This window comes from Syngnathoides biaculeatus, chromosome 8, assembly GCF_019802595.1.
Source record: "Syngnathoides biaculeatus isolate LvHL_M chromosome 8, ASM1980259v1, whole genome shotgun sequence".
Taxonomy (NCBI): Eukaryota; Metazoa; Chordata; class Actinopteri; order Syngnathiformes; family Syngnathidae; genus Syngnathoides; species Syngnathoides biaculeatus.
This window is the reverse complement of record NC_084647.1, coordinates 9,155,858-9,183,620: the sequence shown is the minus strand read 5'-3', so window position 1 is coordinate 9,183,620 and position 27,763 is coordinate 9,155,858. Positions and strand designations below refer to the sequence as shown.

Genomic DNA, 27,763 nt, shown 5'->3' with positions numbered 1-27,763 from the left:
TGGGGAGATCCGGACCCGAAACAGGGCAGCTGCCGGAGCCAACTCATTTGTGCCTACGTTGGCGGACCGCCGCCAGAGCCAAACTTGTCCTCTTCCCGCGTGCTCCTATCTCCACCTCCGGTCGCCCCCGACCTAGCACCTTCCACATCGTCTCCGGCAGCCTTTTCCTGTCCGTCTCCGGGCAAAGCGTCTCATCAGAAGACGAGCTACGCTACCACCGTCAACCTGCAGATAGCTGGAAGCGGTCGAATAACTTCCTTCAGCACTGCCCACGTGAGCGTGAGCCAGACGCCGCCTGGTGGACCAGCATGTGTAGATCTTCGCGCGCCAAGACGAGTCAGCATCAACGGACTGTCGCACGCTTCTTCTCCGCTTCCTCAGCCCTGCGGCAAGCTGTAAGCGATGAAGAGGGTCACGTTGGATCAAGTTCACGTTTTGAGGAAGATGATGTGGTGACTTTAGTTCCTGATGCCTGGCGGTGTGGAGGATGTGAATGAGTCAAAGACAAGAAGTACAGAAAGCGTGGCTGCCTTTGAGATGGGAAGTGTTCCCCACCTCCCTTTCGAGCCGTAGTGTAAAGTTGTTCTGTTCTGTCGGACAAATGCGATGTAAGCATATTTCTGAGTTGTAATATTATTCTTCCTATTTGTATGAATCATTAATAAGCGTTTGCAGTGGTCGTAGTGTTTATTTACGAATCGTTGCCGGCACTTAGCGGCAGATGATTTGCGTCTCCGGCGTGCTTTTTGCCTTGGCGACGACGCGTGGAAGGTGAGGGAGGGAGGACCGGTCTCCAGGAACCCTCAGGAATTCGGGCCAAACCACGTCCACGACGTCGTTTCGAGGGACTTTTCGCCAAGTCCGTCCTCGCCTGGCATTCGTTTGCCTTGGGCGAGGTCAGGAGCAACAACGGATAAGAGAGGTTTCAGCGACAATGCCAGATGTTTGCTCCCGAATGGACGTCCTCCCTTTGTCGTCGGCGAAAAAAAAGCTACAACGCTACCTTGACGTTGTTGTTAGCGTTTGATTTCGGCCCGTGACCGAGTTGGTCGCTCGGAGAGATCCCCCGTTGAAATGACGTGACTCCGTTTCGGAGCCAAAATGCCGCAATTCTTCCGTGCAAAAAGGTGAAGGTGGAACAGATTCATTCACCACATGTAATGTAGCAAGTTGGCAATTTGGTGCAATGCTGATCCGCGCTCGGCAAGTCGTCCTACCGGACGAATCGGATCAGTATAAGATGCAATCGATCGATACGAGGACATGAAATCACGTCAAGTACCGGACGTCGTCTTTCAAAGAGCAGTTTTGTTTGTTTTCCACTTGTTTGGTACTTGTGTGTGTTTTTCACCCTTTTCCACAGGACTTCCTTTCCAGCCACTTCGATTGGAGCGTTTGGAACCTTTTGGCTGCGGCCAGGCCCGTGTTCCCCCCCCGGAGGGCCTCGCAATTCCGACACCAAACTCAACTGAACCAACCGGTCAAATCGTGGCTCAGATATCGGGAACAAGTTGCAGTTCCCTTTTTACGCGTCAGGAAAATGCACGTCAGAATTACTTTGAGCTGAATCCCGAACAAGAAGCGACAGGAATTTTGCAAGGTTCGCCTGCGCTGTCCAGTAGACGGTCGAGTCTTTGTTTCAATTCGAGTCACGCCGGCTCAATTTTTGTCCAAAAAAGTTACCGAATCGACTTCGAGCTTCCCAATCGTTTTGGATCGTATCCTAAATGGGCAAATAATCTTTCTCTCTCTCAAATAAGCAACCACTAATTGCGATCCCCCCCAAAAAATTGAATCCAGTCTCTGCCGGTCCTCGTCAACGTTTGAATTCCGACCGTCGTCCGTGGCGGCGAATGAGCTCGTGAAAACAATGAAACGAGTCGAAAGAATGTTGCAAATTGTCTTGCGATCAAAAGGAAAAAACGGCTACGTCGAGACGCCGCTGAGTCCAGCTGGCGCCGGAGTACACGACGTCCGTTTTCGCCATCCCTTAATCACGACCGGCCGGCATCTGGCGGACTTTGGAGCCGAAGTTAGAGAAACTTTGAAATGAGGGGGGAAAAAAAATCATCCAGGTGAAGGTGGAGAACTTTTTGGTGTGCAAGTCAAGCGGAAGGGCAGCTCAGGACATATTTCTGTACTTGGTGAGAACCAAACATTCATGGGAGCTGAAATCCATTTTCAAAAAGGGAAAATACTAAGAAACAAATAAAGTGCGCCATGCAAAAGTTGAACACGGCGGCGGCGGAGTCACCCTCTCTGTGAGCTGCGACCGCGAAGGAGTCCTCCGTTGGTGGTCGTGTCAAGCAGTTCAATGTTTGTTCTACGTGCTCTCTGGAGCAGTTTGTGTTCTGCGATTGTCGACCTTTGTTGTCCATGACCACCTCTCAACCGGTTCATTGTCTACGTGTGTCCTCTCATCAAGCGTTGTGATTAACTGTCGACCCGTCGGGCGTCCCGCGGACGATCGACGGGCGACCCGTTCCTCGTCCTGTGGCCTGTGGTCGACCGGTTTGTCGGAAGATAAGATCGACGGCAGAAGGTTTTGACGGAATCCTAAAGTGCGCCGGCCGCTCGGAGCGACGCTTTCCTTCCGGGAAGCGGAAAAAATGAGCTGTCGCCGCGGAGACGAGGAGGAGGGCGGGAGACGCCCCCGTCCACCCGCATTTCTGCAAACGGGTCACGAGCGGCAACAGGCGGGACGTTGTGTGAAAATTCAGCAGCGCGGAATGCGGCAGACGCGAGCGGGAAAGGCTCTCTCGACCACGCGTCTCGTCTGGGATCGAGCGGGCGTTTGCGGGATGCCATGCTGAGAGGAAGGCCGGCGCTCCTCACCCTTTGGTGCCTGGCCTGCCTGGCTTGCCTGCTGCGCGAGCAGGCGCGCGCCTTCAGCCGGGACGCCCTGCGCCAGGTGGAGACCCTCCGCCGGCAGGACGCAGCTTCGGTACGGCTCCGGCTGCTCAAATGCGATATTTGCAGCGAGTTCTTCACTTTTTAGACTCAAGAAATCTGCAGCAGCACAGACGACCGATACACAATTCGGTCGAGAAAATATTGGCAGCGGCTTCCCAAATCGGCTTGATTATCTCGGAGAGGCTCCGCAGCTGGCGTTCCTGACAAAGCGACACGCGCGCGTGGACGTCCGCCGACTCCGGGTCGCTGTCACGCTCTTGTGCTGATTCTTTGTTGTTTTTTGTTTTTGTTCTCTCCGGCAGTGCCCAGGCTGCAAGTTGTACACCCCGAGCGTCACCGACTACACGGTACGAGCCTCTACTTCCTCGCGTGCTCCTTCGAGTACTTTGCAAGGTGAAATATTCTGGCCGCCGGTCATCTGCCTCACAGTTCGGAGAACCGGGCTTTGAATCCCGGCGCCGAAATGTGCGTTGAAAAGTTGACGTTCTTCTTCTTTTCCTTTCGGCTTGTCCCGTTAGAGGTCGCCACAGCGTGTCATCTTTTGCCATCTTAGCCTATCTCCTGCATCTTCCTCTCTCAACACCCCAACTGCCCTCATGTCTTCCCTCACCACATCCATAAACCTTCTCTTTGGTCTTCCTGTCTCTCGCTCTTTTTTTCCTGGGAGCTCCATCCTCAGCATCCTCCTGCCAATATACTCACTCTCTCGCCTCTGAACATGTCCAAACCATCGAAGTCTGCTCTCTCGAATCTTGTCTCCAAAACATCCAGCTTTGGCCGTCCCTCGAATGAGCTCGTTTCTAATCCTATCCAACCTGGTCACTCCGAGCGAGAACCTCAACATCTTCATTTCTGCCACCTCCAGTTCAGCTTCCTGTTGTTTCTTCAGTGCCACCGTCTCTAATCCGTACATCATGGCCGGCCTCACCACTGTTTTGTAAACTTTGCCGTTCTTCATCCTAGCGGCGACTCTTCTGTCACATAACACACCAGACACCTTTCGCCAGCTGTTCCAACCTGCTCGGACCCGTTTCTTCACTTCCTGACCACACTCTCCATTGCTCTGTATTGTTGACCCCAAGTATTTGAAGTCGTCCACCCTCGCTATCTCTTCTCCCTGTAGCCTCACTCTTCCCCCTCCACTTTTCTCATTCACGCACATATATTCTGTTTTACTTCGGCTAATCTTCAATCCTCTCCTTTCCAGTGCATGTCTCCATCTTTCCAATTGTTCCTCTGCATGCTCCCTGCTTTCACTGCACATGACAATATCATCTGCGAACATCATGGTCTAACCTCATCTGTCAGCCTATCCATTACCACTGCAAACAGGAAGGGGCTAAGAGCTGATCCCTGATGCAGTCCCACCTCCACCTTAAATTCCTCTGTCACACCTAAGGCACACCTCACCATTGTTCTGCTGCCATCATACATGTCCTGTACTATTTTAACATACTTCTCTGCCACACCAGACTTACGCATGCAGTACCACACACGAGCATCCTCAAGGCAAATAATGCATCTGTGGTACTCTTTCTAGGCATGAAACCATACTGTTGCTCGCAGATACTTACTTCTGTCCTGAGTCTAGCCTCCACTACTCTTTCCCATAACTTCATTGTGTGGCTCATCAACTTTATTCCTCTATAGTTCCCACAGCTCTGAACATCCCCTTTGTTCTTAAAAATGGGAACTAGAAAACTTTTCCGCCATTCTTCAGGCATCTTTTCGCCCGCTAGTATTCTGTTGAATAAGTTGGTCAAAAACTCCACAGCCATCTCTCCAAATTGCTTCCATACCTCTACCGGTATGTCATCAGGACCAACTGCCTTTCCAGTTTTCATCCTTTGTAGTGCCTTTCTGACTTCCCCCTTAGTAATCATTTCCACTTCCTGGTCCTTCACTCTTGCCTCTTCAACTCTTCCTTCTCTCTCATTTTCTTCATTCATCAACTTCTCAAAGTATTCTTTCCATCTATTTAGTACACTACCGGCACCAGTCAACACATTTCCATCTCTATCCTTAATCACCCTGACCTGCTACACATCCTTCCCATCTCTATCCCTCTGTCTGGCCAACCTGTAGAGATCCTGTTCTCCTTCTTTCGTGTCCAACCTGGTGTACATGTCTTCATATGCCTCTTGTATAGCCTTTGCCACCTCTACCTTTGCCCTACGTCGCATCTCAATGTACTCCTTTCGCCTCTCCTCAGTCCTCTCAGTATCCCACTTCTTCTTCGCTAATCTCTTTCCTTGTATGACTCCCTGTATTTTGGGGTTCCACCACCAAGTCTCCTTCTCCCCTTTCCTACCAGATGACACACCAAGTACTCTCCTGCCTGTCTCTCTGATCACCTTGGCTGTCGTCGTCCAGTCTTCCGGGAGCTTCGGTTGTCCATCGAGAGCCTGTCTCACCTCTTTCCGGAAGGCCGCACGACATTCTTCCTTTCTCAGCTTCCACCACATGGTTCTCTGCTCTACCTTTGTCTTCTTAATCTTCCTACCCACCACCAGAATCATCCTACATACTACCATCCTATGCTGTCGAGCTACACTCTCCCCTACCACTACTTTACAGTCAGTAACCTCCTTCAGATTACATCGTCTGCACAAAATATAATCTACCTGCGTGGTTCTACCTCCGCTCTTGTAGGTCACTATATGTTCCTCCCTCTTCTGGAAATAAGTGTTCACTACAGCCATCTCCATCCTTTTTGCAAAGTCCACCACCATCTGCCCTTCAAAGTTCCTTTCCTGGATGCCGTACTTACCCATCACTTCTTCATCGCCCCTGTTTCCTTTACCAATATGTCCATTACAATCTGCACCAATCACAACTCTCTCGCTGTCTGGGATGCTCAGAACTACTTCATCTAGTTCCTTCCAGAATTTCTCTTTCAACTCTTGGTCACATCCTACCTGTGGTGCATAGCCGCTAACCACATTATACATAACACCCTCAATTTCAAATTTTAGTCTCATCACTCGATCTGATACTCTTTTTACCTCCAAGACATTCTTAGCCAGCTCTTCCTTTAAAATAACCCCTACTCCATTTATCTTCCCATCTACTCCGTGGTAGAATAATTTCAAGCCTGCTCCCAAACTTCTAGCCTTACTACCTTTCCACCTGCTCTCTTGGATGCACAGAATATCAACCTTTCTCCTAATCATCATGTCAACCAACTCCTGTGCTTTTCCTGTCATAGTCCCAACATTCAAAGTCCCTACACTCAGTTGTAGGCTCTGTGCATTCCTCTTTTTCTTCTGACGCTGGATCCGGTTTCCTCCTCTTCTTTGTCTTCGACCCACAGTAGCTGAATTTCCACCGACGCCCTGTAGGTTAGCAGTGCCGGGGGCGGGCGTTGTTAACCCGGGCCACGACCGATCCGGTATGGGATTCTTTAGATGAACGCTCATATTTGTTTGGCACAGTTTTTACGCCGGATGCCCTTCCTGACGCAACCCTCTGCATTTATCCGGGCTTGGGACCGGCCTACAGATTGCACTGGTTTGTGCCCCCATAGGGCTGCATTTTTGAAGACCGTAAATTGCCCGTAGGTGTGAGCGTGAGTGCCAGCGGTTGTTGGCTTCCATGTGCCCTGCCAATGGCCGGCGACCGGTTTGGCGCGGACCCGCCTCTCGCCCGAAGATAGGCGGTTGGGGAAACGGATGTTTATCGCGGGTAGACCCACAACAATCGTCTCAAGAAGCCACGCCCACAAAGTCACAGCACGTCTGCCATTTTGCTGAATGTGAAATTTTGTTCAGCTCAATTTAAGCAAATTGAGCCCTCCGGACCCCCGGTGGTCCTGTTCCTCATGAGAGGGCCCGCAAAGAACAAAAAGTCTCCGCAAGCCACCCTTGAAAAGACAGCGGGACCGTTTTGTCAGTTTGTCCCATTGCAAAATTCACGGAGGACGAACGCTCGGACGATTGCGCTTTTCATTGCGTCCACTTTGCAATGGACAAAATCTACGGTGCCTTTTTTTTGTTTGTTTTTTTTAAATTATTTGTCTTTGCCCATTATCTTGAATCATCTTTTCCTTTGGGCTTGTCCCGTTGGGGGTGGCCACAGCGTGTCATCATTTTCCACCCAAGTCCATCTGGCGCATCTTCCACCGTCCTCGCGTCCTCCCTCACCGCATCCCTCCGCCTTTTCTCGCTCTCTCTTCCCCGGTAGCTCCGTCCTTCCCATCCTCCGACCAATTTGCTCTCTCTCTCTCTGTCTCGCCTCCGGACATGTCCAAACCGTCCAATTCTGCTCTCTGGATGGAACCTCGTCTCCGAAACCTCCAACTTTGGCTCTCCCTCCCTCTCGGGAGCTCGTTCCCAGCCCTATCCAAGCTGATCAATTCTGCCACCTCCAGGTCCGCTTCCTGGGCCACCGTCTCGAATCCGTCCATCGTGGCCGGCCTCACCACCGTTTTGGAAACTTTTGCCTTCATCCTAGCGTGGACTCTTGCGTCACCTTCCGCCAACTGTTCCATCCCGCCTGGACCCGCTTCTTCACTTCCTTAACCACACTCACCATCGCTCTGTGTTGTTGAGCCCAAGTATTTGAAGTCATCCACCCTCGCCATCGCTTCACTCTTCCTCCTCCACCCCTCTCATTCACGCACACATATTCTGTTTTACTACAGAGTTTCTATATTTTAAATACATATATATGAAGGGGGGCACGGTGGATCATCTGGTAAAGCGTTGGCCTCACAGTTTTTCCCCTTCGGTGTGAACGCGAGTTGGGCTGTTTGTCTTCGTGTGCCCTGCGATTGGCTGACAACCAGTTGAGGGTGTAGCCCACACGCCTCCCGCCATTAACAGCTGGGATAGGCGCCGGTACTCCCCGTGACCCTTGTGAGGATAAGCGGTGAAGAAAATGGATGGATTTTTTAAAAATTTTGATTCAAGTGTTGGTATTTTTCATCTCATTTGTAAATGAACGTTTTCAATAAAAAAAAAAAAAATTCTGGATATTAAGAGAAAAGCAAAAGCAAAGATAGGAAGTGGACGGTTCGAATCCCGTGGCCGAGCGCCCGTTACCCGAGTGCCCTCGGGCGAGCCACTCGACCCGAAAATTGAGAAACTGTCGCTGGCGCGTAAAGGGAACATCTGGATCCTCTCCGGTCCCTGGTGTGGTGCGCTACGCCCGTTTTCTGACTTCTTCTTCTTCTCCTCGTTTTGACAGATGTGTCCCAGAGACACCCTGAAATGCTTCTCGGCGGAAGTCCGAGTTCTCCTCGCCGAGTGGGAAGGGAGTCAGCGTCCGGGTTTGGAGCGGGCCCTGGAGTCCTTTGCGGACCACCTCGGCCACGTGAGCGGCGACGTCGAACGTGCTTTTGCGAGGGAGGGGGCTGCTGTCACTTTGGAAAAAGATTACATGCAATTTTGAAGTCTCCCCCCCCCCCCGCACCCATAAAAAAAAAAAAAAAAAAAAAAAAACCCACACCAACAACTGGGGCCGATTTGCCTCCAGAGACGTTCGCTCACCAGATTTACAGATCGCGTGCGTGCGTGCGTGCGTGCGTGCGTGTGCTTCATTTTCCACACGGACTGCCAAACCAACAGCGGCTTTTTGTTTTTTTTTTTTTTTTTTTTTTTCCACAGAGCGGCCGGCAGTGCGCTCCGTGCGAGCTCCACCCAGAAGAAGACGTCCCGCGCTTTCTGGAGCAACTTTACAAAACTCTGCAGGCCTTCAACAACTTGGAGCACCGCAAGGACCCCACCGGACCGGTTTAGGCTTCGTCTGAGGAAAGCTGCCCCCTGCCGGCCAGTAGGAACTTTTTTCTTTTTTTAAATCAAGTTGCAGCTTGAGAGCAGCATTTGGTTTCCCTCTTTTTCTTCTTCTTTTTTTCATCGTGACTCTTTTGCTGTGGTTTTTTTCTCCCTCTCATCTTTGTGTGACATGCTGATGTTGCGCTTTGGACCGATTGGAATGCAATTTTTGGATTTTTTCAGTCTTCCCACGCAACGGTTGCATCCGCAGCCGTTGACGATCTGACAACGTGTTGTTGGAGCAACATCGAAAATGATTGATGTCTGCTCGGACAAAGGAAGGACCAAACCCCCGCCCCCGCCCCCGCCCTTTTTCGCCTGTCTGTCTCCGACGAGAAATTCTCTCCATAAAGGTTCCGAACAGAGTCGGCGACAAAGGGCACCAGAAACGAGTCCCACTTCCTGGCGGCAATGCGGACCAAACTCTGACACCGGCCAAACGGCCCGTACCAGGGGCCACCACACCCCCCACTCCCAAAGCACCAGTCAAACGGCTTCTCCAAGTCCACAAAATACACGTAGACGGGTTGCACCCTCGAGGATCCTGCCGAGGGCGTAGAGCCGGTCCGCTGGTCCGCGGCCAGGGCGAAAACCGCATTGCTCTTCGTGAATCGGACTTTCAACTTCCCTTTTCACGGTCGTCGGCCCCCAGCAGAATGATGGGAGTCACCGGTGGGGGGGGGCACTCTCCCCCCCCAGCGCCCCCTCTGAGGACTCCAAAAAGGGGTTCGTTTGTTCCAAGTGCACAGACAACAGTCCGGACCCAACCCCGCACCGAAGGCAGAGGGGGCCGACCGACGTACTGGCACCGAGCTGGGGGGCAATAAGAATAGCCGCAGCTGAACCCACGTGACCAGTCGCCAGACGGGGGTCCCGGTGAGCCGCTCTCAGGCCGGGGAACGCAAAATGACGTCGAAGGGTTCTGATGTCTCTTGAGGATTCTTTAAGTTCATCTCATTTGTCTTCATTTATCACTTGTTTGCACCTTCTTTTTTTTGGAGAAATCACATAAACCCAATTTTTATGTATTCCGAGTCAGCATTTTTCTCAAATGACCCCTCCGTACAGGGCACTTAACCGCGCCTCCCGAAGTGACGTCACGCCACGTGCGCTCACGTAAGACAAACAATTGGTAAAAAATGGCAAATACAATACAATAAATACATTCTGAACTGAGAGAGACGCCGTGCTTCTGATTTCATTCAATCGTTCACACGTAGCGGTGTTATGCTAGCGGAGAACGTCTCATTCATTTATACGAGACGTGGATTAAAAATCAAATTTAGGGCATATCTTCGTGCAAACACAGTCTGGTTAAGCTTCGGTCGGGAGCCAGCAAGAAATCGACACGTTGGCGCAGTCCGATCATCGCTAAATATCGCTCAACAAAGAATAAGTGTGTCAATCGTTCACACGCAGCGGTGTTATGCTAGCGAAGAACTTTGAATTCATTTATACGAGACGTGTATTGAAAATCAAATATAGGGCATACCTTGGTGCAAACATGTGTGTTCCGGTTGATATTAGATGGATTTAGTTGACGATGCGGTCTTCCACAAAGTTTGATCCATCGAAGGCATTTTTCGAACCGGGTCTTCGGTTTTGGAAAGGGTACGAATCGAAATCCCACCGACTCGCCTTTCGGGATACCCGTCGTCACTGTTACAAAGTCCGTGACTACACCTCTTAACCATATTTTTTGTTCAATAACCCAAATACGCGATAAAACGCTAACTAAACCTATACTGGACCGCGCAATGTTGTCTGAGAAAATGGCGGGAGCAAAAACGGGCTTTGGTCTATGCGGATCTCTGGCCTCTGATTGGTCAGCGACGCGGATTGCGCAATATCCACGGAGGGGTCAATTTGGACGCTGGGGGGCTTCTACTGGAAATGGGACTCCACGCATCAGCAGTCACGCAGATGTGGGGGCGCCTTTCCTCGGGATGCCCCCCCCCCCCACAATATTACAGCACCTCATCAATCACTCAGTACACTTCAAACCTTTGATGGATGGATCATCACACTGCCCCCCGGTGGCCAACGCGGGAACACCACAACGGCCAGGACAGTCGGTTGGATTGCAGCATCCATTCGATGAGCCGCTTGTGCTCATGAGGGTCGCGGGAGCGCTGGAGCCAATCCCAGCTGTCGACGGGCACCCCAATGAATGCACGTTTTGGGGATGCGGGGGGGGGGGGGGGTGGGGGGGGGGGGGGGACCGGAGTGCCCACCGGGAGAAAAGCCACGCAGGCACGGGGACAGCAAACATGCAATGGGGGGTAGAATGCGAGGCCGATGCTCGAGAGCAAGCGCCACCGTTGCTTTCATTTTCATTCGAAAATTAAACTCGTGCGTTGCAAAGTAAAGACCAAACTGGTGGTCGACAGATCCTGAAATCAAAAGTTGAACTGAAACAATGAAAGTTTGTTTAATTTCAAAAAGGACTTCGCGATGGCAAACAAAAAAGGTTAGCAATATAAGTGCTGTACAGTTTTTGCCATTGTGGAACAGGCTCGATCAGCAGACGCGCCCCGCGGGCCTTCGGTTTGTCCCCTCCAAGATCTTTTGATCGAAAAGCACCAGGTCTTTGCGTCTGGAACGTCTGCACGGTGTTCAGCCGTGGCCCCCGTCCTTGTCCTTGTCCTTGGCGGGGCCCATGAAGTCGAGGCCGTCCACCGGGATGTCCTTGTCCTTGATGGCCTTCTGCACGCAGCGCTGGTACAACCGGAAGCTGTCCGCGCACGGCTCGGCGCCTCGCTCTCCTTTCAGGAACTTGTCGGCGAACCATCGGTTGAAGCATTGGTCGTACTCCCGCTTGAGGTCCGCGCAGGCCTCGCCCACGCTGTTCATGTCCGCGGCGACGCGAGCCCGAAATCGGCCCGACCGGCCGAGTCCGCCAGCGCACTGGCTGTGACGTCACAGCGCCGCAAAGATCCTGCGGACGGGAGAGCTCGCTCTTTCGTGAACTGCTGCCTTGACCCCCTTTTGACCTTCGGCTTGATCACACAATGCAGCCATTCCAAGATGCTATTTGTACTGACGTCGACCTGATGACGCCATCAACGAATTTTGCTCCCGCACGGCTCATCAGTTCCATATTCAAAAACGAGGCGGGGCGCCGAGAAATGGATTTTTGCCGTCGTCCTGTCCCCTTCGTGTCGTTATGGAAATGGAAGCAATACGGTATTTAGAAATATTCATGTATTCACGTACATCTTAAATATTTATATATATAGATATATACCGTGTTCCAATTTCAAATGCATTTTTTTTCCATCGTGCCACGGTGAAATATTGTCTATGATATTCTCTGAACAAGTTATTCATATCATGTCCCTTTGACACTAGTTTTAATAAACGATACACCTCATACTGTAGTTTTTGTTTCCATAAGCGTAAATTGCTCGTCTCGTAACCCAAGTGAGCAAAGATGGACATTTCCATATATGTTACAAGTATCATAAATTGCAACGCCAAACACGGTTGAGCGCACGCAGACTCGACTTCAAAATAACAATCTGTCCATTTCGGAGCCTATCCCAGCTGTCTTCGGGCGAGAGGTGGGCTACACCCTGGACAGGTCGGCGACCAGTCTCTTCAAAGTACGTATCTTTTTAACCCTGGAGAACCAACAAGGCATCCAAATCCTCTTTTAAATATGGGTTCTCTAGGGTTAAGTACATCTCGTAACCGGTTTGTGCTCCTTGTCATTGTTAGAAACGAATTCAACCCCCCCCCCCCCCAGCTCCAGAAAACGAGACCAAGTGAGACGTCTTTTCTTTCGCCTTATCAGCCACCCGAACTATCGCGAGAGTGGCCGGAAATCTCGCGGCCGAAGTAGCTGCGCCAGAGAAGACGGAGAAACGAGCTGATATTGTCGCCTGTTTTCTCAACGACAAGATTACCTTCGAGACGCCGACTAAACAGGGTGCGTAACACGTTTGTAGCTCATTAGCGCGTCGTTGTTTTGAAGCTTTCTGGAAGGTTCCGCTGGTGCCCAAGTCGCCGTGTTGCTCCCGCTCGGCCTCCACTGGTAGCTGTTAGCTTAGCTTGAGCAGCGCCGGCCGCCATGAATTCAGCCGACGGAGCAAACGAGACCGCTGACGCCTTGTCGTGTTGCTTTGCAGTCGCCGCAGTCCCTCAAACATGTCTGACAGCGACGACAGCGACTTCTCCGACAACCAGAGCGAGCGCAGCAGCGACGGAGAAGCCGAAGAGGTGGAGAATGAGGTGGGCTAACCAAGCTCACGCTAGCCGGGACCCCACAACAACAACAACAACACGTCACGAAAATGTTCAGATTTCATCAAATTGTAGTGGAGTGACACAGGCACAAAAAAAAAAAAATTGTCACTAGTTTGTACGAATCGGTTAAGAATGACTGCTTTTGTGCCACGTTTTATGTCGAGAATCGGCCTGAATTTCATTGGAAAAGTGCTTGTGAGCGAGTGCTACGAGTTCAAAATGAGATGCTGCACAAGCCGTTTTCAGAGTTCTCAAAGGCGCCGTCTGCTCAAGTCATCTCGTTTTCAGGGTCAAACTGTTCAGAACATCTAAAAAAAAAAAAACCAAGAATAATATGAGTCAATCACATGCATCTTGTTTTCCACGGAATCCCATCTGAATTCAAAATTCCCAAAACAAACTCTTGTACGATTACAATGCACAAAATTTGGGTGCACTGCTGCTAAATGCGCATGCCTGAAATCAGGCACAGTGAAGTGGAAAGACATCAGCAGCTGTTTTCCTGGACTTGGTAACATACCTACATTGTGAGAATCAACACATTTTATATGTGAAACCTGACCTGGGTTGTGGATGCGTGCAACAGGTGCAGTACCCGACTGAGCGTTCCGCCGCCGGGGTGTCTGAGGCACTTTCGTCCCTGGCCACATCGCAGAGGTTTCCTTCCGAAGGCTCTTTTGACTGCGAAACCGCCAATATTTCATCGCCTCATCAAATTGGATGCCAGCAATTGCTGGATAACTACTTTTGAAATCGGAAGTCCAGGAAAACAATTGCTGAGGTTTCTGTGCAAAGATGTTTGCACTATCTCGAGATTATTTTCGACAGTTTGAAATTTTGCCCCAGAGTTAAGCGGCAATCATGGAAGTTGACGCCGGTCCGGATCCGCCCCGTTTATGTACATGGTATTGCTGACGATCAAATAAGAGGGCGTGCACGGTTGGCATCCAGGAGGAGACGGGCAGCCCCGTTGGCAGCGATAAGGTGGCCGAGGAGGAGGGCGAGGACCTGGATGACGAGTATGACGACGAAGAGGAGGAGGAAGACGATGACGACCGGCCTCGGAAGAAGCCGCGTCACGGAGGTTTCATCCTGGATGAAGCTGGTACCGCATTTATTATAGTTTTACTTTCTGTCTGCCTCCTCTCTGTGGTCTTGAAAAAATGTGATTTTTTTTTTTTTTTTGCAGATGTGGACGACGAGTACGAGGACGAGGAAGACCAGTGGGAAGAAGGAGCTGAGGACATCTTGGAAAAAGGTGAGGACGTCGTGCACGCACGAATGGAGAGCGCAAAGTCGTGTGCGACCGACTGTTGAGTGTCAACAATGGACATGTCGAGGGACGAACATGATGTGGAAATAAAGAAGCAACTTCCCCAAACGTGGGCCTCCAAATGGGTCTTCCTAATGGAGCCCCCATCACAAAGTCCTGATCGCAATCCCATGGACCCAAGATGGGCAGATCTGAAGAGACCCGTGCGATCGAGAGGAGCTGACTTTGCTGAAAATGGTGAACGGCGAGGTGCCGAGAGGGCAACTACGCAAGGTCTCAGCAAGGAGCAAGGGCGGAAACATAACATTATGAAGTGCCAGAAATGTGTGTGTGTGGGGGGGGGGGGGGAACCTTCAATTGAATTCCATATGTCACTGGGACCCGACGGGGGTGATATGACGGCAGAGTTTTGAACCGGCTGGAGTTCACGGGGCGAGGAAGACCAAAAAGTAAGCAATTGCCGTAGTCCATGTGGAACGGGACAAGCCGATGGACAAGAATCGCAGAGAGCGTTCGGACGGAGCCGGTCGGTATTGCACTCGTGACAGCCAAAGGCCGACTTGCGTTGTTTCCGTGGAAGTGAAAGGAGGGAGAGCCGTCGAAGATCAGACGCAGAGTCTTAACTTGGAGGGAAGAGTGAGGGTGCAGCTGTCTTGTTTTGGATTGCGTGGTTTTAGTTTGGATGAGATTTTCAGTTTTTGACTTTCAAGAAACCGGACTGGATGTCTCTGAAGGACAGACGGAGGAGGTGGACGTTGCAAGTGTTGACCAGAAAAGTACAGCTGGGTGTCAACTACAAAACGGTGCGGAATAGAGTATTGTACTTACTGGACATTTTGCCAACCGGGAGGGGTCGGAAAATGGAGCCCTGAGTTACACCTGCAGTAACTGGGGAAGGATCAGGTTTCAAGGATTTTCAACCGAATGGACTGGGAGATGGGAGGGAGAAAAAGGGAGATGCCGGTCCCAGAGAGTCTTCGTAGGAGGTTGTGCTTGCCCGTCCGTGTGTTGCTATCACAAAGCTGTGGTCAAGTCAAGCGGGATCGTTTTTTTTTTCCAATTTCTCAAACTCGGTTTTAATGAGAAGTAGAATGCTCAATACTGACAAGATTTGAGACCTGCAGCTTGAAATGAAATCCAATCCAATTGAAGCGTTCTGCGGCCGAGGGTACTTGAAGGTACCGTCGTAAAATAGCGTCTTGAGGCTTAGTTGGATGTGGGCCGCCCGAGAAATGTGAAAGGTGAAGCTGGCGTGTCGTCTGCAGTTGATGCAAATTCTTCTTTTGGGTTTTCTACACCTGTGCGAGAGCGACAGACGGCCCGTCCCGTGCGATTGATGAGCAACTTTTGTGCGGATAACAATTTTGAAGCGGCCGACGTTCCTCGCGAACTAACGTCCGCTGTGTTGTTGTCCCGACACGCTTTGCGTCCCCACCTGCCCGCTGCTTGTCCGCCGCCACCCATCCTGCCTCCGAACTGCCTGTCGTACCTTTACTTCCCGGCGCGCTCGGTCCGCTCGCCTCCCCGTCCCGGCGCCGTCCTGCGCAGAGGAGGCCGAAGGTGAGTCTGCGAGCTCGCGCGATACTTTGACGTCGCTTCAATCCTGCTGACGACGACGACGACGGCGGCGGTTCTGTTTTCAGTATCCAACATCGACCACGTGGTTCTGGATGAAGATCACTCCGGATCTAGGAGGCTGCAGAACCTCTGGAGGTGAAATAAAGTTCATTTGATTGAATATTTGGCCTCGTTGGGAATAAAACATCCCCCCCCCCTTTTTTTTTTTTTTTTTTTTTTTTTAATTTCTGAAACTATGAAACAAGCGAAAGCTCAGTAGTTTTTGGAGTACCACTCCAAAACTACATAGCTTTTTCTAGGGTTAACACTTTGGAGTAGTACTCCAAAAGTACAGTATTTTTGTCACAAGTCAACTGCAGTCCACCTTGAAAAAAATCCCATTGTAATGATTGTGGAGTTGAGTTTTTGATTGATATAAAAATTCTGAATGGACTCATTGATTATTCCCTACTGTCATCTCTCTCCAGAAGTATGCTTGGTAGGAAACGATTCTGGATGCTTCTGTTGTTTTGTTTTTAGTCGTGCGTTCTTAACTGTGAACGTTTGCCATGCGCAGAGAGTCTCGAGAGGAGGCGCTAGGTGAATACTACATGAGGAAGTACGCAAAGTCCTCGGGAGGGGAGCAGTGAGTATTTTTCTCTGTTTGAATTTTGCCGTCGCCAAATCCCACACAACACTGAAACATTTCTCGACGTTATGTACGTCCGCACTTGGTCATATTTTGCATGTCTAGTCTGTGAATGAAATGTTGTTTCAAATAAGCAGACAAAGTGTAGTTCTCCTCTGTTTCCTGTTTCGAATTTGTCTCAAGTGCAAATGCGTGAAGTGACGTTCAAGGGCGTTTCACAAGCCTTAGCTTTAGCGCTAGCTTCCATCCATGTTTGAAAAGCACGCCGACATTTTCTTCTTCTGTGGCGCGCAGCTATTCGGGGGGGTCGGAGGAGCTCTCTGACGACATCACCCAGCAGCAGCTACTTCCTGGTGTCAAGTATGTAAACGCTCGCTCGCCGTTCGCCCCACGTCCGTTGTTGTAACTGTTGAACTGTGTTGATCGACGCCAGGGATCCGAATCTGTGGACCGTCAAGTGCAAGGTGGGATTCGCATGCGTGCGTCAGTGCGTGGCCAAGCACGACGCGCGCACGCTCCTGGTTTATTTTTTTGTTTTTGTTTTTTTTCTTCAGATTGGGGAGGAGAGGACAACCGCCATTGCGCTGATGAGGAAGTTCATCGCCTATCAGTTCACTGACACGGTAAGACGCATGACTGAGATTCGAGATTCCGATTGGCTGCCCAGGCAGGAAGTGGCACAAAATCCACGGCTGTGTCGGGAATATCTCTGTCTGTGTCTTTATCTTTATCTCCCCCTCTACAGTGGCACCTCTACTTCCGAACGTTTCTAGTAACAAAAAAATTGAAGTCACGAAACGCCTCCTCGGAAAAATTTTTCTCCCTAGTTGGGAAGGCAAATTCTGGCTATGAAAATAGTTGGATTCGCAGTCCCCAAATTCCACCAAACGTAAACATCCTGTATCTTGTATGTTTGTGTGGTGCGATGGAGCCGCTCTCCCATTGGCTATCACTGTAGCGTCTTCCTGGCACCCCATTGGCTAGGTGGGATGTCAACCTTTACCCATGATGCTTTTCGTTTGCCTTGGACACTCCAGCGTCACTGATGAACATCATGAACGCTAGCAGATATTTACACAGTACAACTTTTTGTTGAGTGCATGTTTATTCATCTTTCTTCACCAAGAAACTTTGGTGGAATGAAGTTGTCCAGTGGTACGTGTTTTCTCTCGGCTGTCAAACGTTTGCCTCGTCCTCCGTCCCCCACGATGCCTTTCGCTTGCCGTCTCTTAGCATAGTTGCCCAAGGGTACATGATCTACTTTCAAAAGGGGGTGCCTTGGAATGGATTCGGCTATTTACATGTAAAATGTGATTCTACTTGCAAAACGTTACGGTACGTAGCGACTTCCGGGCGGGAATTAATTTCCCCACTGTGTCTCTCTCTCTCTCGGTTGATTTTTGGCACGAGACAAATTCTTAAGCTGGCTGTATCAGCAGCAAATTGTTGCACGGAGGTCGATTCCCCCCCAAAGCTTGACTGTCTGACCCCTCCGTCCCGTGCAGCCACTCCAGATCAAGTCGGTGGTGGCCCCCGACCACGTGAAGGGTTACATCTACGTGGAGTCCTACAAGCAGACTCACGTGAAAGCCGCCATCGAGGGCATCGGAAACCTCCGGATGGGCTTGTGGAACCAGCAGATGGTCCCGATCAAAGAGATGACCGACGTCCTCAAGGTGGTCAAAGAGGTCACCAACTTGAAGCCCAAATCCTGGGTCAGGCTCAAGCGAGGCCTGTACAAAGACGACATCGCGCAGGTACACTCGCCAGCGTGTGTCGCGTGCTTAGGATGTTTTTCTTTTCCAGTCACATATTTGCCCCATTTGCTTATAGAAAAATCAAAATAAAGTATTAGGTAGAAATGAATCTGCACATGCCCGTTGACCAATTCCTTCCGAACCGCCCAAGCATTATTGCGCTTTTAAACAAAACTAAAGAAGCTTTGCAACTTTTTAACTTGAGTCGTCGTCGTCGTGGTGGTGGTGGTGGCGGTGCTGTTCGGCTCCCGCCGGGTCAGGAAGATGCGCGGTTTGTCACTTCTCCGACGGGACGGAGTTCACACATTTGTCCTTGAGACCTTTTCAACGCTGGAAATTGCTTTTTTTTTTTTTTTTTTGTATTCACGAGCCCCCTTTTGAAATACAGTAAGTGAATAAGAGTTGAATATTTTTTTTTTTTTTTTTTTTAATGACTTCTGATTCATGATGTAGTTATCAAGCTCATCATGTAACATGTGCTGAGGCATAAATACGACGTGGCCCGTGACAAAAAAAAAAAACGAGTTTGGCGGCTTTGACCTAGCTGATGTTGCGACGTTCGCTCGGCAGGTGGACTACGTGGAGCCCAGCCAGAACACCATCTCGCTCAAGATGATCCCTCGCATCGAACTGGACCGCATCAAAGCCAAGATGAGCTTGGTAGGCCGCGGACACGCATGCACGCGTTGAGCCCCGCACGCGTTTGAGTGACTTGCATGTGCTGCTTTATGGGGTGTGTGTGTGTGTAGAAAGACTGGTATGCCAAGAGGAAGAAGTTCAAGCGGCCCGCTCAGAGGCTTTTTGATGCAGAAAAAATCCGGTAGGGAGCCGCGATGCCAAATGCCTGACGTGCGTTTATCTTTGAGTGACACTTGTGTGTTTGGTCGACAGGTCGCTCGGGGGGGAGGTCAGTCACGACGGCGACTTCATGATCTTCGAGGGGAATCGCTACAGCCGCAAAGGATTCCTGTTCAAGAGCTTCGCCATGTCGGCCGTGGTGAGCGGGAACTTGCGCCTCGCCGATCTACGGAGGATCGATTTACGTTCCGTTTCGCCGGCGTCAGGCGGAATCCTCGTAGCTGCGAAACGTTGGCGGCCTCAGCCGTAAAAAGAGCAAGTCTGTGTCTGCACTTGAAAATGGGTCGATTCCCTGTCAAAATAACAAGACGGACCAATGGTAGAGATTTGCGAAAAGACACCGGCCACGTATAGATGCGTTGTTCCGGACCTAACCCACAAAAGATGAAAATCTGCAATTCCGTAGGAAGACACATTTTTTCAAACAATAATGAAAACTCTCGTTTTAGCCCTCTCGCGTCCCTTCAGCACATTTAAATGATTGAAACTCACTTCAAAATGATTCCGATTATTTGTTAGTTTACTTTGAAACTGAAACAAGAAAATCTGACCTTTTACGTTTGAACACAGAGTTCTTGAATCCAACTGTGTGACTTTACATAATGAAAGTCTGCTGTCGTGATGCAACAGTATACAATGAGAAATCAGCATAAGTATTACAAGAAGCGTAAAAATGAATTTAACTCACGTGGAGCAGCGACGCACACATTCAGTACTTGTCAATTTTTTCAATTCCTACTTTTGAGTATTTATTTGCATGCATTGTTGACTGTAGCGCTGCTGCATTGTGTTATGAAAATGTCTTTATCTAGCTGGTATATTTGATACTGCAGGTTCTCCCTCTTACTGTTCTTTACCTTTTGTTGCCATGGTAGGTTTTTTTTTTTCTTTTCGATGTTCTTTCTTTCACGGAAAAGCACTTTGAGCTGCAATTGTTGTAGGACATCTTCGAATAGAATAAAGACACTGATCATCATCATCGTCGCATTCTTTGACAGATCACAGACGGTGTGAAGCCCACACTGTCGGAGCTGGAGAAGTTTGAAGACCAGCCGGAAGGAATCGACCTGGAGGTGGTCACCGAGTCAGGTTTGTGCGAGTGTCGGTTTCAAAGGCGCGCAAGCGCGTCCAAATGGCTGAAAGCGGCTGACGTTTTGGGTGCAGGGAAGGAGCGGGAACACAACCTGCAGGCCGGCGACAACGTGGAGGTGTGCGAGGGCGAGTTGATCAACCTGCAGGGAAAGATCCTCAGCGTGGACGGCAACAAGATCACCATCATGCCCAAACACGAAGACCTCAAGGTACGCGCGTCTCTCTGGGGCCGTGCTCATCCAACCGGGGGCCGCGAGCCACAAAACTATTTCTATTGCTGTGCTACAAAGGGGCATACTTTCATTGTAGGGAATCGAACATGCTAAAGCGTCAAACGCAAAAGCAAATCATTTTTTTCCACAGCCCCACAACATGTTAACGGCACCTGCGTTCTCTTCGTCGGGATTTGATGAAGATGTTTTGCATCGCTTGTGTAAATGTGACATTCTTGCAGCGTCAACGTATGAGAAAGCTACAGCTCGATTCTTGTAGGATGAGCCTTTTTTGTTTTTTTTTCTGAAGATTTAATGTTTTATACTTTAGGAAAGATAACTTTTTTTTTTTTTTTTTTTTGGGCCATAAAACAGGCGACTTTGAATCCCTTTTGCATTTCGTGCTATACGTGGTAGTTTTGTTGAACGGAGCTTATGCGGGCGTTGGGGTAACATTTGGTGCAAATATTTTTGGAGAAGCTCTCCCTTTATGTCCGCGTGACCCCTGTGTAGGACCCCCTGGAGTTCCCAGCTCAAGAGTTAAAGAAGTATTTCCGGATGGGCGACCACGTGAAAGTGATCGCCGGCCGATACGAAGGCGACACGGGTCTTATCGTACGCGTGGAGGAGAACTTTGTCATCCTCTTCTCCGACCTGACCATGCACGAGGTAGCGGCCCTTCGTTCGTCATTACGGTCCCGTTCCGGCTCCTCGTCCTTGATCACCTCCGGTGTTGGTTTTGGGGACCGCAGCTGAAGGTGCTGCCCAGAGATCTGCAGCTCTGCTCGGAAACGGCGTCCGGCGTGGACGCGGGTGGGCAGCACGAGTGGGGGGAGCTGGTCCAGCTGGACCCGCAGACGGTGGGCGTTATCGTGCGGCTGGAGCGAGAAACCTTCCAGGTAACCGGTCTGCGATAATGCCTGTTGGGTTTGTTGCACATTTGGGGAAATATTCACATCCGTCGCTATTTTGTTACAATGAGCGGTCTGAGAAACTACAATGATTTGATTGTTTTTTTTGTGCAACTAACGGATGACGGCGGCTCTATAAAAGAACTTCCAAGTTTACATTACGTTCATCTGGAAATCTTCTCTACTGACTCTTTACACCATATAAAGTGGCACTAACTATTCGGAAATAGTGAAATTATCCGCCTCTTTTCTAAACAGGCAGTGCATGGGGGGAAAAGATAAACATCTTCCAAAAAGCCAACATATTTTCAACTGAAGCTGTTGATTGACATGCTTGCAATATTCTGTTAGGGGGGGAAAATGTTCACATTCACAGATATCAAATTCAGTCTCGGTGTGACCCGTGGACAAAAGTAACGACGTAGGTTGTTTTGATTTTTGAACAGAATGCAGTTAATCTTACACTTTGGAGACAATCATACCCACAGGCCATATTGGACCCGCGAATGGACCATGGGTGGCCCGTGGGCTGTATATTTGAAACCCCTGATCAAGCAAGACCAAGAATTAAAAAAAAAAAAAAAAACTACTTTAAAATAACTGTGCAAGTGTCAAACACATTAAATCTAATTTAAAAAAAAAATGCAACCCCCCCCCCCCCCCAACCCAGTTGCACTAATACGAGGCGAAGGGTTTTTGGTCCACGCTGTGTTTTTGTTCCTCCCGCCACACAATGAAAAGACAAGTCAAGATTTTGTACGTGACCCGAGCTCCTCCGGCAGGTGTTGAACATGCACGGCAAAGTTCTGACAGTGCGCCACCAGGCGGTCAACCGCAAGAAGGACAACCGCTTCGCTGTGGCTTTGGACTCGGAGCAGAACAACATCCACGTCAAAGACATCGTCAAAGTCATCGACGGGCCTCACTCGGTAAGGCCGCTCGGGACTCCGCCCGCCGTCGGCTCGCCGTCGGCCCTGACGCTCGCGTGCGACGCCCGCAGGGCCGCGAAGGCGAAATCCGCCACCTTTTCCGAGGTTTCGCCTTCCTGCACTGTAAGAAGCTGGTGGAGAACGGCGGCATGTTTGTCTGCAAGACTCGACACCTGGTGCTGGCCGGCGGCTCCAAGGTGAGCCCCCCCCCCCCCCCCCCTCGTAATGCCTTTATTTTACGGCGGACACACCGGTGTGTGGGTCCTCGGAAGACCTGCTACTTTTTCCTTTTGCGCTATTTGAGTTTGTAGATCAAGTAAATGGGAATTTTGGGTCAGACCGGCTTATTGGTTGACATTTTGAGACTTGTCAGCCAATGGGAGAAGGGCTTCCTCGAGTCGCAGACGAAACGGAAGGATCCAAGGGATTGGTTGACAAATAATCAAGTTGTACTATTTCCTGATGGGTTGGCCACACCCGATGAGGGATACGGGCCGCCGTCAACCCAGTGTCCGATGTTGCGTTTCAGCCCAGGGACGTGACAAACTTCACGGTGGGCGGCTTCGCTCCCATGAGTCCTCGCATCAGCAGCCCCATGCATCACGGCGGCGGCGGCGGCGGCGGTAAGTGGCGCCTTGCTCCCCACCCGGCTTTGAAAAGGCCAGTTCGCCGTTTGACGCCGTCGTCGCAGGTGCTCAGCAACGCGGCGGCGGAGGCGGCGGCGGCGGCATGGGGCGGGGCCGAGGACGACGAGACAACGAGCTGATCGGTCAGACCGTTCGCATCTCGCAGGGTCCATACAAAGGTAACGCACGGAGGGTCTTACTTCAACTCAATGAAAGAAAATTCTCCCTCGGTCCGATTGTACCTATGAACCTACCCGGGGTGACCGCTGGCTGCCAGAATGAACGCACACGGAGCAGCAACGCGATGCTCAGCGGGGACTCTTGTGGGTGGGGGTGGGGGTGGGATTGGGGCGTGTGAGCATTTGATATTTCAAGTGGGGAAGCTGTGCATGGAAAAGCTAATTGTGCCCGAGTGGGTGCAAATTTGTATTTCAGAATCCTCTTTATTTGACAAGTGTGTCAAAAAGGCACAAGAATTTGCACTCTGGTGGAAATTTGAAACAAGTCAAATCAAGTGTGGGTGACGGGGCTCATTTTCATTGTCATCAGAAGATTGGACCACAAATAAGAGTTTTGAGGGTTTTTTTTTTTGCAGCGCAGCTTTTATTGTTCGCTACACAGCTTTTTCACAACCCTAACCCCCTTTTTTTTTTTTTTTTTTTTTAATCAACACCTTGCGTTTTGTTTTCTTTCTTGTTGCGTTTATCTTGTATTTTGTCTTGCTTTCCCATTGAAGCAAGTTTGACTGTTCATTTCTTTCAGGTTACATCGGTGTGGTGAAGGACGCCACAGAGTCCACGGCCCGAGTGGAGCTTCACTCCACCTGTCAGACCATCTCCGTCGACAGACAACGCTTGACCACCACGTAAGCCGCCCGCCGCGGCCCCTTTGGACCATTTTCCAAATGTTTGCGCTGAAACGGCGCCGCCCGGCTTCTCTCGCGCAGGGGTGCCCAGAAACACAGCGGAATGACGTCCACCCACGGGCGCACCCCCATGTACGGCTCGGGCTCCAGGACGCCCATGTGTGGCTCTCAGACGCCGCTGCACGACGGTGAGGGGGGGGGGGCTTCACTTAGCCATAGCAATTCATTCATAATTTTATAGATTTAAATGTAGATTCTGACTTTTCTCTTTGTTTTAATGATGCACCCCGAAAAAGTTAACCCTGAGCCAACGGTCGCGTGGGAATGAAAGAGCGAAAAAGCGTCGAACGGAACGGTGGCACCTTGACTTACGAGCGACCGCGTGGTCGATCTTTATTCATTTTTTTTCTTTTTTTGCTTGTGTCGCGAGCTGAACTTTGACAAACGGAACAATTTACCGACTGTAATGCGCTCACACGTGGGAAAGGAAGAGCCCCAGTTTGCGTTTGTTGGTCGGGACAAACGGATACGAGTGGCGAGGTGCTGCTGTGGGTCACGGCTCACGTCGAAACGCTCACATGCTGGCTAGTTGACCATCTTTTTCGGCCACGCCCCTTAAAGGCACGTGTCCAAAACACTACGTATGTAGATTCAGGATTGAACTCTTTTCTTTGTATTGCATTTTTTGTTAGCAGTTAATCGACTACTAAAAGTCCTGATTTAATTGAAATTGAAAATTGCGTTCACGTGTGTCTTCCCGAGCAGGAAGCCGCACGCCCCACAGCGGCTCGCAGACGCCGCTGCACGACGGCAGCAGGACGCCGGGTCAGAGCGGAGCCTGGGACCCCAGCAACCCCAACACGCCGTCCAGGTCAAGTACACAAACGCGTTGTCCCGAGCGGCTCAAATTCATAGTCCCTTCTTTTTTTTTTTTTTAACGAGCGTGGGGAGCTGTGTTAGCTTTGTCGCTATGCCGACGGTGGCCTCCCTCTTCACGTCGGCTGAATGTTAATGTCGCGCGTCTCCAGGAACGACGAGGAGTACGACTTCGGCTATGACGACGAGCCCTCGCCTTCGCCTCAGGGCTACGGGGGGACCCCTAACCCCCAGACGCCAGGTTACCCAGAAGTCCCGTCTCCGCAGGTCAACAATCAGTACAACCCTCAGACGCCGGGCACGCCCGCCATGTGAGTGTCTACGCGCACACGTGAAGTTAAATTTTTGGGGGAGGAGAGAACCCAAGACATGGAAATCCTCTATGTTGCCCCCTCTCAAATTTACCAACCCTAAAAAACCAATATACATGCAGAAACACAACGCTATCACATATCAAAGCGTCGTACTTTTTTCCACAAATCACTTAATGTGATTTGCTTGAATTTGCAAACATTGAATTGTTTTTGCCGTTTTGAGAGAATTTCTGGTGTTTCTATTTTTTTTCTCCCTCTCCACCGGATCAAACAGTCTGATTGCAACACATACGTGCTACTATTTTTTTTTTTTTTTTTCCTCTTTTGAAAAATTCCCGAATTTCCCAATCAAATAAAAATCCCAATTAATTTCCGAGACGTACCTTTCTGAATTCAAATTCATATCTTGGAAACTATTATCCGTATTCAAAACAATCCATATTCTGATGACTTTTTCCAGAGAGAATTTCCCATCTTCCAAAAAGTCAGCATTTTTCCACTTTGAAATTCCCACTTTTTTTTTTTTGAATATTTCCATCCTTCAACATTTTATTTTAGTTTTACATTATTCCGTGTTTTTTTTTTTTTTTTTTTTTTTTCCCCTCAGCTGGTGTTTGACATTTTCACCTTTTCCCACCACATTTAATCATGTCCTATTTGAGGCTTCAAATGGGGATTTTTAATTTTTTTTTTTTTTGTTCAATGAATAGTTATGAATATTTGTCTGTGAAATGGTGAAAACGGACCTCCGCGAGCCCCACCGCTGACTTTAAATGTGCGGCCGTGCAGGTACAACACGGATCAATATTCCCCCTACGCCGTCCCCTCGCCCCAAGGGTCCTACCAGCCCAGTCCGAGTCCTCAGAGCTACCACCAGGTGGCGCCCTCGCCCGTAGGCTACCAGAACACGCACTCGCCGGCCAGCTACCACCCGACGCCGTCACCCATGGCCTATCAGGTAACGGGCGACTCGACTTCCTCCTTGCGCGTTTGTGACGCGCTAAACGTTGACACCGAGTCACCGAGTCGCGTGCGACCCCCAGGCCAGCCCGAGTCCGAGTCCGGTGGGCTACAGCCCCATGACGCCCGGCGCGCCCTCTCCCGGCGGCTACAACCCCCACACGCCGGGCTCCAACATCGAGCAGGGGGGCAGCGACTGGGTGACCACCGACATCCTGGTGCGGGTTAAGGACTCTTTCATGGACCTGACTGGACAGACGGGAGTCATCCGGAGCGTCACGGTGAGTCTCGTGTGTGTGTGCGCGTTGGAGTGCGCGCGCGTGCGCCCGTGTCGTCTGACTGTTGCCATGGCGATGAAAGCCCACCGGGTTGTAGGATGGCAAATGGCTTTTGTCCTATTAGATGACGGAGCGCTGCGCCTCAAGTCGGCATCATTTTCTGACACCAGATGGCGCCAAAAAGGGCATTTTTCCCGTTTGCCAAGCACCCAAAAAAAAAAAAAAAAAAAAACCGGCCTCAGGTTAGAAGAAAACAAAACCACGTCAGGTCAGGGCACGTTTCCGTCACGACTGAGCGTGCGCAGAACTCAGGGCGGTCCGGCACCGTGGCCGCGGTTGATTTCAGAAGAGTACTCCCCGCCTGTGACGATCAACGGCTGAGGAAAGAAAGGGAAGCCTTGACCAAGTTGTGCGCTGCGCCTTCGCAGGGCGGCATGTGCTCCGTGTTCATGCAGGACTCGGAGAAGGTCGTGAGCGTCAGCGGCGACCACCTGGAGCCCGTCACGCCCACCAAGAACGACAAGGTGAGCTCCGGTGGATGTCGCCAAGTACAAATATTTCATCACTGAGGTACATTTTTCAGGTGTGTGTGTATATACTGAGAGGAATTATGTATTTAAATACAATTCCGAGGAATTGGACGCATTGCATCATGTTCCGTTCCTTCTGGTGTGCCTGCCTTGGCCACACGGGGGCAGTCCCTTTTTCCAGAGTACTGCGCTAATATTCATGGTTGCTCACAGATGATAAATAATATGACCGATATTTGTTAGACTGTGTGTCTGGATGTTTTGCTCCACAATTTGTGGTCCCATGTCTGTTTCCCGTCCAGTTGCTGCAGTTGTTTGATTTTTTGTTTGCCGCCCGGCACCCGCAGGTGAAGGTGATCCTGGGAGAGCACCGCGAGGCCACGGGGACGCTGCTGAGCATCGACGGCGACGACGGCATCGTCCGCAAAGTCCTCGACAACCAGCTGATGATCCTCAACCTGAGGTTCCTGGGCTGTCTGGGCCACTGAGGCTAGCGACAACCCCCCCCCACATCTTTTCACACGGATGTCAGGCAAAGTCGGGTGTTCAGTTTGACTCCTCATGCTTGCTGGTGTTTTTTTTTTGTTGTTGTTTTTTGTTTTTCTCCTTTTTTCATCATCTCCTAGTTAATTGGCTCACTTCGTACCGCCGCCGCCGTCGGGTTTTAGTCGCTTTGCGCCCACGCGAGCGCGAACGTCCGCACATGCATACGTGTCAATAAAGTATGAAACGGGCCGCATCAGATTGCGTTGATCTCTTTTTTTTTTTGAGGCAGCTTGCGGCAGGAAGTGTTCCTTCTGACGGTCGAGTCGTGATTGCGACTGCGGTCGGAGTAAACAAACATTTCCCGACACCGCCGTCCATAACATTGATTACAAAATGGAGAAAATCACTTTGCAGGGTCTGATTTGGATTGTTTGTCCAAAGCCGTGCCGTTGGTGCGCCAAACCAAAGATTGTTTCGAAAAGATCTCGAGACAAAATACTTTGACACGGTGCGACCGTTAAACAAGTCTGCTGCGCCGATAATTTGATAATTGCCACAAATCATGACCCCCCCCCCCCAAAAAAAAACCAAAAACCCCACTTCCGTATCTGAATCAGATTTCCTGATTGTGCACAGTTGGATGACCTCATTTTGT

General features: G+C 50.3%; 3 protein-coding genes across 5 annotated transcripts; 2 read left to right on the top strand and 1 right to left on the bottom strand.

Annotated features, from left to right (window-relative positions):
* Nucleotides 1-2,582: 2,582 nt before the first annotated feature.
* Nucleotides 2,583-9,824, top strand: il15l (interleukin 15, like). Of its 2 annotated transcripts, XM_061827554.1 has the most exons (5): nt 2,583-2,944; nt 3,216-3,260; nt 8,101-8,226; nt 8,520-8,685; nt 8,871-9,824. In XM_061827554.1, the coding sequence occupies exons 1-4, from the start codon at nt 2,807-2,809 to the stop codon at nt 8,649-8,651; spliced, it is 441 nt and encodes a 146-aa protein (XP_061683538.1). In that variant the 5' UTR covers nt 2,583-2,806; the 3' UTR covers nt 8,652-8,685; nt 8,871-9,824. The 2 variants fall into 2 exon arrangements, with proteins under 2 accessions (XP_061683538.1, XP_061683537.1); XM_061827553.1 differs by having other exon boundaries at nt 8,520-9,824.
* Nucleotides 9,825-11,093: 1,269 nt separating this feature from the next.
* Nucleotides 11,094-11,801, bottom strand: triap1 (TP53 regulated inhibitor of apoptosis 1). Its single transcript, XM_061827360.1, has one exon. The coding sequence runs from the start codon at nt 11,538-11,540 to the stop codon at nt 11,304-11,306; it is 237 nt and encodes a 78-aa protein (XP_061683344.1). The 5' UTR covers nt 11,541-11,801; the 3' UTR covers nt 11,094-11,303.
* Nucleotides 11,802-12,465: 664 nt separating this feature from the next.
* On the top strand, nt 12,466-27,362 carry supt5h (SPT5 homolog, DSIF elongation factor subunit). 2 transcript variants are annotated; one of them, XM_061827359.1, is made up of 29 exons: nt 12,466-12,618; nt 12,818-12,920; nt 13,887-14,040; nt 14,125-15,768; nt 15,852-15,921; nt 16,343-16,411; nt 16,709-16,774; nt 16,848-16,878; nt 16,969-17,037; nt 17,920-18,171; nt 18,742-18,831; nt 18,921-18,991; nt 19,063-19,168; nt 20,028-20,118; nt 20,194-20,330; nt 20,847-21,002; nt 21,086-21,232; nt 22,027-22,173; nt 22,245-22,370; nt 22,703-22,790; nt 22,865-22,978; nt 23,562-23,664; nt 23,746-23,852; nt 24,430-24,535; nt 24,693-24,851; nt 25,644-25,812; nt 25,898-26,095; nt 26,521-26,616; nt 26,970-27,362. In XM_061827359.1, exons 6-29 carry the CDS (start codon nt 16,377-16,379, stop codon nt 27,108-27,110), a joined length of 2,805 nt encoding a protein of 934 aa, XP_061683343.1. In that variant the 5' UTR covers nt 12,466-12,618; nt 12,818-12,920; nt 13,887-14,040; nt 14,125-15,768; nt 15,852-15,921; nt 16,343-16,376; the 3' UTR covers nt 27,111-27,362. The 2 variants fall into 2 exon arrangements, with proteins under 2 accessions (XP_061683343.1, XP_061683342.1); XM_061827358.1 differs by having other exon boundaries at nt 22,703-22,796.
* Nucleotides 27,363-27,763: the final 401 nt, after the last annotated feature.